At 42.5% G+C, this 9,665-nt stretch overlaps 1 protein-coding gene across 1 annotated transcript; it reads right to left on the bottom strand.

The window, feature by feature from the left end:
• Positions 1 to 6,328: 6,328 nt before the first annotated feature.
• On the bottom strand, positions 6,329 to 8,561 carry mcl1b (MCL1 apoptosis regulator, BCL2 family member b). Its single transcript, XM_076081230.1, has 3 exons — positions 7,922 to 8,561; positions 7,429 to 7,679; positions 6,329 to 7,279 (listed from the first exon to the last, which is right to left on the bottom strand). Exons 1-3 carry the CDS (start codon positions 8,403 to 8,405, stop codon positions 7,163 to 7,165), a joined length of 852 nt encoding a protein of 283 aa, XP_075937345.1. The 5' UTR covers positions 8,406 to 8,561; the 3' UTR covers positions 6,329 to 7,162.
• Positions 8,562 to 9,665: the final 1,104 nt, after the last annotated feature.

Genomic DNA, 9,665 nt, shown 5'->3' with positions numbered 1-9,665 from the left:
CTCTACGTCAATCCTCAGTCCAAATATGGTCACTTCTGTTTATCGGTTGCAAAAAGCCAAGATGGCGAAAGCAAAATTGCCGAAATCGAGGTTTCATAACAGTCCACAAACCATTGAGTGACGTCACGATGACTACGTCCAATTCTCATATACAGTCTGTGGGTGGAACATGTTTTCTCCTGAATTACAGTCGCAGTTTTGAACAGTTTGAAACAGTTTGAAACATATGGTAACATATGGTAACGTTGCACATTGAAACAAAATAGCTACAAAACCAGTGGGCTAGGTTTAGTAAAAAAAAAAAAACATGATTTGGCTTAAAATGAAATGAAACCAAAACAAAAATGCAACAAAAGTACTCTGTTCACACGGGTCATGACCAACGATCCACTGGGTGACGGCTAACGCCGCCCTCCTCCATATTCTGCAGACGTGTTTGAAACTTATTTGCGATACGACAATCGCAAAACTTAATCCACGACAAAATAAATTTCCCTTGAGACGTAATTAACGAAGCCGTTTTGTTTCATGGAGATGTCATTTTTGGGAGACAGAGCTGCACACTGCTGTCACGTTTAGAAACGTTCAAGAAATCGGGTTCCCGGAAGTGACAATGCAAAAAATACGTGTATATCCGTCACCTTTACATTTAACAAAATGTCTCTCCTCCTGTTTTCCTGTAAATAAAAGGATTTGCACTCTTTTCATTGTGCACTTTTGAGTCTATGCAAAGAAATTCACAGTCAATTTATCGTATTTTAAACTGGATTAAGAAGAAGAAGGAAGAAGGAAGAATGAAGAGGGAAACCACTGGCATGTTTAGTCTTGATCACAGGGTGAAGATAGCTGAATGTGTGCCAGTGTACACTCCCGAGGCTTTATTATTTCAACAAATGGCCTACTTCCTTCCCGTCTATAATAAGCTGGGCACATCTCTCCCCTTCCAGACAGAACACCGGCTTTGTTACAAACTGTTCCCTCTGTGAAACAAAGCCTCCAGTGACCTGACGCAGGGTCAGCAGCCCGCTTCGAGTACACCGTGTTCTCGCACAGAGAGCAGACTGACGACAGAGCTGCCGTCTCAGAACAGAACAGACTGGAGGGAATCGGCAACGCGCTCATGAAAACTCACATCACAAGTGATGGAGACAAAAAGAAACTAATTAATGCTTTAAGTTAAAGCTAATTAAGAAACCATTTTCAGCAATTTGACAAACACGCTCAGCATTTAGAAAGAAAGCAAATAGAGAAAACACAATGAAACTCAGAAAAGCTCTGCGAGTAGCAGACGAAACAGTTTGAGAGTAAAGTGATGCACACGGCCGGGTCCAGTTATTGATGTCAGCTATCAGTCAGCGGTGTTGAGCTGAAATTAAAGTCTTCTTTTCGTTTATTTTAACAAAGTGACCCTTTGATTCAGATGTTATTGTAGATATCTGCTGTTAACCCAGCGTTAGCCTTTTGCTTATTATTGAGTTGCCAATTAAAAAACAAAATCAAACAAAATACACAATTACTTATGTAACAGGCTAACGTCATGTTAGCTGGCAATAATGCTAACAGTAACTGTCAAACCCTGCAATAGGGGACAAGCAAGTTAAACTGTTGGTACGAGTTTTACTGACATGACTGATAAAATGAAATCAATCACTTTGCTTAAAGGAGGAACTTTCATTTTGTGTTGATTTTGGCGGTCCCTGTGGACAGAAGCGGTAGTGTTTCGGACCACCAGAGTCCCTTTAGAAAACCTCTCATTTTATTCAACAGCCAATCCTCTCGCTGATGTTCATGTTTACTCGTCGGTCATATGGAGGCATGAGCATTAAATTGAGACGTTTCAGAAGCGGTTAAAAGTTCCTGACAGAAAATAACTTGTCATGAGCCAACAATGAAGTAACGCCAGCGACCGAGGTTAGCATGTAATATAGTCTTCTGCTGCCCGTTCTTACACCACAGATGATTGCGATCATATCTGAATCATGTGAGCACAATGGTAAAATGAATCAAAAATACTTAGCGAATTTTCCAACATTGTTAATGGATAGCCAACTTCACTAACTTCATAATCCACAAACATGACAAAAACAAGTCGCAGCAATGCACGTCTCTTCTTAGTCGTCTGTGCTACATGTAGCGTGTTTACTCGTGTTTTGTCCGTCTGCACACGTTTTCTGAATTTCAGCTAATCAACGCCACCGTATTTTTAGCTGAGAATCACGAGCTTCTCTGCTTGCTAGTTTTTTTGATGTTTTTACACAAGCTTTAAGGTAAATAACGCTAACAGGTTGGTGAGGAGTGTGTCGACCTATGCTGGCTGTTGTTGCACTTGATCTACTGTAGATCAGGCTCACAGCACTCTGTAATGCTTCATGGATGGTTATTTTCCTCCTGCAGCGACAAAGACGATGGGCAGCCTGCAGGTCAGAGCTGCCAACGCGGATAAGCCGTCTATTAATACTGCACTGTGGTCAACAGTCAAAGAATAAAGTTTCAAAAGACTGGATGACTCAGCTCAGACGAGAACACGACACATCACCCAGTGGATTAAATTGGATATGTGATAAGTATCCACACACCACAAGTTCAGAGTTCAGACATGCGGCGCTGATGAATGAGCCCTTTGACCTGTGATATCTCACTATTTAAAGCTAGTCCTCTACTTCTGCATCCCATAACTCCATACTGTTCAACATTAACCAGCTCATTCATGCAAAGCAATGGCAGACATTTGTATGAACACCTTTGGGCTAATGGACATTACCAGGATCAATGAAGACTGTCTGCTTTACATCAAACCAGATTAAACAGGAGAACGCTGACGTCCATTTATAGAGAATTGCAGGAATGAGTAGAGGGCTTGTGTGTAATTCAAAAATAGCTGATATAACAGGGAACTACGTGAGTGCAGGGTTTGTTTTAGAGAGATGACATATGCAAAAATTTGGCTTTTTGCATAAAGTCTGATGGATGCGATGCCTGCGTTTCCAGGGAAAAAACTTCTCGCAGAGAGGAAGTGGCGGTTTTTAAACACACGTAATTGCAGAATAAAAATAATTTTATAAGAAATGAGGAGTTGGCGCAGAAAGTACGCAAACTTCCTACTCGAACTTCAGGACAAAAGTCAGTGGAAGAAGTGCGGCCTACACCCAGTGTACTCTGGGAAGTGTAGTGCAGAAGCACCACAACAGGAGCTACATATTATGCAAATCCCTGAGAACATTCACCCGACAGAGGAGAGAGTTGAGCGGACACCCTCAGGGTGCTCTGCACATGAACATGAATTGTAGATTCAAACAGCGCAGCAAAGCCCTGGAGGGTAAGATGTCGTTAAAGACGACAAGCAGGGTGTGAGATTAACACCCTCAAACATTTGCTCTGTCTTGTAACCGCATGCCTCGGCGACTATTCATTCGTCTTATTGACGCTTTCTGACAGTTAAGCATTCACAATGACATAACGCCATTCACATACTGTGTCATGTTTCAGTAGGTTTGGGACAGGAGACCGTGGTGCTAATACACCTGAGGGGACGCACCTTAACCCCCCTCCCCAATAATACTACTACATGGTGAACACATCTGAGCTAGCTAACGTTAGCGGTTAGCTGGCGGTGGGCGTCACAGTTCTGCTTGGCTAACAGCTAACGTTAACGGAGGTTGCATTGAATGTTATTATGATGCGTTTAAGCTCTAATCAGTAAAAATTAGTGTTTTTATTTTTTAGTCGGAGCATTTGAAATGTTTTTGGAGAAGATTACCAACGCTGCCTTTAAAATAAAAATATATGAATATTTCCTAATGATTTGAAGTGTGTTTTTAATGCAAATAACTACTAACGTTGATAATTACAAAGTACAGTAAGATACGGTGTACAGAAGCCTCCCAACGCCAAACAATAACACTGCCCCTGAAGCGACGATGTATTTTTAAACACTGGAATCAACCGTTCATGTCATGAGTTTTGTGACATATATATTGCACATTTAACGACATCAGGTCTGAAGTCTTTCCTTCATTAGTGTATAGATTTTAACAGTGGTGGATAAAACAGCCGGGCTGCAGACATAAATGGTGTCTTGCAGTGAATAAAGCTCATTTCAGACCTTTACAAGTCTAGCTCTCTTTCAGAGCAGCAGCTCTAGTAACATCTGGATGTTGCAGGACTTGTTCAGTCTGTGTACTTGTATTTTGTTGACATGGCCTGTAAGCACTTACTGAAGTTTCTAATTTAACAAACGTGTTTCCCTTTTACGCTGCTTCACTTCAAACCGCAGCATATTCGGCTAACCTATCGCTGCATCTCAGGGCCAGAATTCGGAGTATTCGCAGCTTCTAACCAGTAACTCTGCAGCTGAGTGCTCCTGTTAAAGATAAACTTGTGCGTCAGCTGACTTCCCAGAAACAAGTTGCTTTTTTTAAAACGGGGCGGGCTGTTGCTACGGGGAAGTGGAGAGGCCTTCAACCAATTCTACCGTTGGCTGTTCCTCAAAGCTCAAGTTACAAACTGCAGCGGACTGGTTTATGTGGAAAGGAAGAAAACGGAGAAATGAGGCCTGATGAAATGGGCTTTATCTCGCTGTGAAACTATCTTTAAGTTTCACAAAAGTGTCGATAAAACAGACTTCCTTGTTGGAGCCACCAGAAAGCCCACATCCCCCAAACATGTCTGCAAGGAACCACTAAGTTCCTTTAAAAATCAAAAACGGAATTCAAGTTAATGCACAGAAACTTTAAAAAGGTCATGTGAGCAGAGCAGGTTTAGTGCGGACTAGTACTTAGTATCCTCTGGGTTGGGCAGCTGTGATATGAATACAATCAATACTCCCTACAGTACTCAAAATGTTAGGTATGTGTAAACAATAGCTTCAAAACCACTCCTTAAACTATCCCATGACAGGAATGTGTTCACCTTTCTACCAGCCTTCCTCTACAGCTGCAGCGCTGAAACACAGCCAAATAATACCAACATTCTAGAGGAGCTCTGTAGTTTTCTCAAAGGAACAATGTTGCCGACAACTTCCTCATCATTGTTGGGGTTTTTTTTTTGTGCTGTGAAAGATAACTTGGCATCTCACCATAGTTGAGAACACCTAAACATCTACTGTGTTAAAGGCCCTGTTGACAGCCAACCACAAGTTTCATTTTCAGTATGACTAGAATACCGAGGCCTAAAAATGTTTAAGTGGTTTGCAAATTTATAACAATTTGGATGCCATTTTTAAAGGCATGCTCTCTATCCAGATATTAAGCAACATTAAGGCTTTATATTTCTAAGTAGAGGAGAGGATAATGTATGCACACACACTGCTCTCATAAGATATCAACATCAGGGCTGTTTAAAGACTGTGCGCTTTGCATATTCAGCCCCAAGACACTGCTTCGTTTTTCTGCACCCCCCAATCCACTGGTGTATGGTGCAACCCGCTCTGTGCTATTGCCTCAGCCTCAATTCCCCCACTGCGGAGCGGCCCGTTCTTCACAATGAACCGTGCAGAGGGGTAACCACGGCGGCGGGCTAACATTAGCCGCAGGAGAGGACACGGGGAGGTCCGCCGTGGATCGTCACCATGGAGAGGCTCTACTCCACTTCCACATAAGACCTCGATGAGCGCCGTGTTTGTCCTGCAACCCGACACAACGGGAGGATCTGAACAAACAAGGGCGCAGCCTCACTTCATCACCAAGGATCCCCCCTGCTTCAGGTTCGACCGTCTGCACTCAGGTTTCAAGATGACATTTAGACGAGAATAAGTGCAAAAACATTATTTATTCCTAATTTAAATGTTACAAGCGTCAGTACACCAGAGCAGAAAGGAACTATAGTCTACAGCCACATCAGAGCTGCAAGAGGATCAAAGAGGAAATGGCTGTTATTTTGCATCAGGGGCACTAAACCAAACCCAAACAAACATATTTGTTTAACGATGATATATTTAATGATATATCCTAACCAAATACATATATGCTTAAGTCATCAGTTTCTAGGGAGATTTAGAGCTTTCCAACCCAGGAAGTAGACAGTGTTATGCAACTTTCAGGATGTTGTGAACTGTTTTTTACCCCAGTTTCACAGTCTAGCTGGTGCATTCAGCTGTCGCACACCAGCTCTTTGCAGATAACACACCACCATTGCAACTCTGCTCAGGCTGCATCCGCCTCATCGAATTTCTAGGAAACGACAGCTATCGCTCTGACTCTGGTTGTGGTGTGAATAAACATCAAAAGGCTCTCATGTGCTGAGGCGTTAGAGTGAGAGCTGTATTTCAGCACAACAAACCCGGTGTGAGTGTAGATGTATCCCGTCTTCACAGTAAGACAGTTTTCAAAGGTCAAGTCATGTAAAGTTTATTTTCTCAACCTATACAGATGTGTCAGCTTACAACCAGATCTGTGCTAATAATCATTGACTGCTTTCCTCCCAAACTATGGTCAGCTTCGTGCACTTGATGAGCACAATCTGTGTCTTCCCGACTCGCAGTCCGTGTTCATTTTCTTCCAACAGACTCACACTTTCCAGGCTGCTGCTGCTCAGCCAAAGAGTCCTGCATGTGGTTGCGTCTCAAAACATTTTCATAACAAGGAAGTAGAGCTACACCCAAATGCAAATCCCCACCCCCACCCCTTCCCTCACACAGGATGAGGTGTCCTTACAAAGGATCCAGGGGTAATGAATGGGCTCTATGGAAATGGCCTTCATTACATGGACAAATGCAGCTTTCCCTTCCTGCTTTGGCCTTGGGCTTACTTACAAAACACCATCACAGCCGGGGAGCTATGATATAATCATGAACAAACTGGTAAACATAATGGAGGTGACAATTAAGCAAAAATCAGGTCAACTGACTGCCCCTTACTGTTGGTGTTTAATTTGCATATACACATTTTTACACATATTAGAAAAAATAAATTTCTCTGTAATTTAAATAATCCCTAATTGTTTTGCAAGTTGGCTGTTGTGGGCAAAAGTCCGTCCATTTTTCTGTTAACAGCCAAAAGTATGAACTTATTTTTTTTCGGCTGGGGGTGGCAGGGAGCCAGAGACAAGACGACAGGAACTGCTCATCAGCAGTTTGTGTCCATCAAAGTCCAATTTCAAAGCGGAGGAAAGGTGGTCAAAAGAAGGCATCCACCATGTGAAAGTAAGTCTCTGAGTGTCCAAAGATTCACCTGATCAACAGGGCCAGTGTCGCCCCAATACCAGCAAATCCAGCCACAGCCATGAGCGTGTTCCTCACAGTGGACTCCGGGTCTGCTACTCGAAAGAACTCGACAAATCCATCCTGGAAACGAAGGATTAAATATATACATATTAGACGGGAATCAGAGTGTGACAAAACATGTTCACTAGTCATGCAGTTGCACAATGAGAGCAGTTACGCAAGGAGTGACTGTCCCCCTTTACATCATTCAGCCATTAGTCATGACTCACCCAGGCATTGTTTTTGACCAGCCAGTCCCTCTGGTCAGACAGCAGGTACGTGGAGATCTCCTGCCCCACCAGCTCCACACAGTTCCCCCGGCCCTTCTCCTTCAGGTACTGACACACCACGGCCCCGAAGGCCACCAGGCTGGCAATACGGCCCCAGTTTGTGGTTCCGTCTGCAAACAGGCTCTTGGCTACCAATCTGACAAAACTGGTATCGTCACTTCTGTCGTCCAATGACAATTTGTTGATCATGCCTAAAAAAAGGACAAAAAAAAATGAACGTTTGAGGGTCAGAAATCTGTTTTGTTGGTACATTTAAAGCAACATTATGTGAGGCTATCCACTCAATCTACTTTCAGTGTAATTAGTCATAACTGCTGGATTTAATAAAACTGTAAAAGTAGAGTAAATGGCTAAAAACACAATAATTAAAAAGGCTATGAGCAGCCATCAGTGACTTAACGTCCACACACACTTCTTGTCACTACTCCCTTACCGTTGAATGCATATCTGTGTTTCTCCAAAACGTCCTCTACGACTCTTTTCATTGTTTTTAGTTCTCTGCCTTCATTCCACTGTGATTTCGAAAGTCCAGTAAATTCTCCCAGGAAGCGGCTAATGAGTTGCCTCGTGTCGTTCTCCAGAACCGCAGAATAACCGGAGACGTCGTGTTCGTCTCCGTCTGCATCCGGGGTACACGGCAGCGAGTCGTCGTCGATGCCCTGGCTGTCTTCCCGGAGCGCTTTCGCGTAGCCCATACCCAGGAGCATCTTCGGCCGTTTCGGCGTGTCGTTGGAGGACCCCACCACGTTACCGTTACTGTGAGAGTCTTTCGCCGAGCCCATGGCTATCTGCGGGGTTGACGCTCCTGAGCCGTAGCGCATGGCTCCCTCCGCGACTCCATTTTGAGGATGAATAAAACAGCTCATGACTCCAGTCACGTTAAACGCGGCTCGTTTCGTAGTCGGAATTATATTCATTGGGATTATCTTGGAAGTTACGCTTGTATTTACGTTAAAAAGAAGAAATTAGGGGCGGTAGTGAAACGCTGCTAGCCTGTGTCCAAAATAAAAAATGAGCCAGCCTTTTTAATCTATTGCGTTCACTGAGTCTCCATGGCGGAAGTGAGCCTCCGTGGAGTCGCCTCAAGTAGTGTCAGTAGTGAGTGGGTGCGCCAGTACGCGTCTGCGTCACCGCTTTACGTCACCCAAAAAAACCCAACGGCTTTCCAAACGGTTTTGTCTTTTCGTTTGTTTTAAAATAAAATATGAAGAAAATAAAGTATTTTTTGTATTTTGTCCAATTTTTTCCATGACATCAAAATTGAAAATATGTAGACCAAGGAGTCATTACCGGAAACGATGCCCAAATAAGGCCTGTATAATATATTCTATACAATATATAAATAAGGCCTAATAATAATAATATATTTAAAGATAATTACAATATTAGAAGCTATAAAAACATTTTTTTTTTTTTTAAGACTGTGACATTGCATTTTAGAAAGACTTTATCTAAGTGAAGTTGTGTAATCCAGCAGTTCCGGTGGCTTAAGTCCTTTGATCTGTTTACATTTCATAAATGACATTTCAAACTCTGACACTGATATTAGACTGATAAAGAAAAATAAAGGCTGTAGGCTGCACTGACGTGTAATTTAGATATAGTCATAACCTTTATATATCACATGAGGGTTTATTGATACGTTTCCTTAAATTGAAGGCCGACAGACTTCCTGTCATCCAGTCTGTGAGGCATTTTAACCTTTGGTTCTACTAAAATGTTCCACGTAACGTCAGGAATGATGGAAAAAGCCAGAACTCCATCGCTGAGAAATAAACGATTGTGCTTCCCCCTGGTGGACAGAGGGAGGTAGTTCTCCTTTCAGCATGTAGTAGGCCCCCAACTAACATACAACATCAACAAAAAACAACAAGGAAATCGTATTAATGTAAAAGTTTATTTCAAATACTGACAAAAATCCTCTCACCTACTCCCACACAACTGAAACATTCCAAGTACACCGGTACTTTCTGAAGTCTTAAAATCATTCCTGTGTTCTCCAGTCATCCTCTTTTATCATGTAAACCCTTTTGTTGTTTTTTCCTGGAAGCAAGGGTGCCTCTGATTTCCCTGCAGTTACCTTGGGCCAGGATGAAATATACTAATTATGCAGTAAGAGAACACAAGGAAAAAATGTTAAAAAAAATAAACAATTACTTGCAAAAACAACAAGAAAA

Source organism: Anarhichas minor, unplaced genomic scaffold, assembly GCF_050575085.1.
Source record: "Anarhichas minor isolate MPS153535 unplaced genomic scaffold, ASM5057508v1 ptg000079l, whole genome shotgun sequence".
NCBI lineage: Eukaryota > Metazoa > Chordata > Actinopteri > Perciformes > Anarhichadidae > Anarhichas > Anarhichas minor.
Note: the sequence above shows the minus strand (reverse complement) of the source record. Positions and strands in the feature narration are given on the sequence as shown.

Excerpts from the sequence above, each read along its gene's own strand:
- mcl1b (XM_076081230.1), bottom strand. The coding sequence starts at position 8,405 with ATGAATATAATTCCGACTACGAAACGAGCCGCGTTTAACGTGACTGGA. Across the intron at positions 7,680-7,921 it reads ACACAGATATGCATTCAACG|GCATGATCAACAAATTGTCA; the intron begins GTAAGGGAGTAG and ends TCCTTTTTTTAG. Across the intron at positions 7,280-7,428 it reads TGGTCAAAAACAATGCCTGG|GATGGATTTGTCGAGTTCTT; the intron begins GTGAGTCATGAC and ends CTTCGTTTCCAG.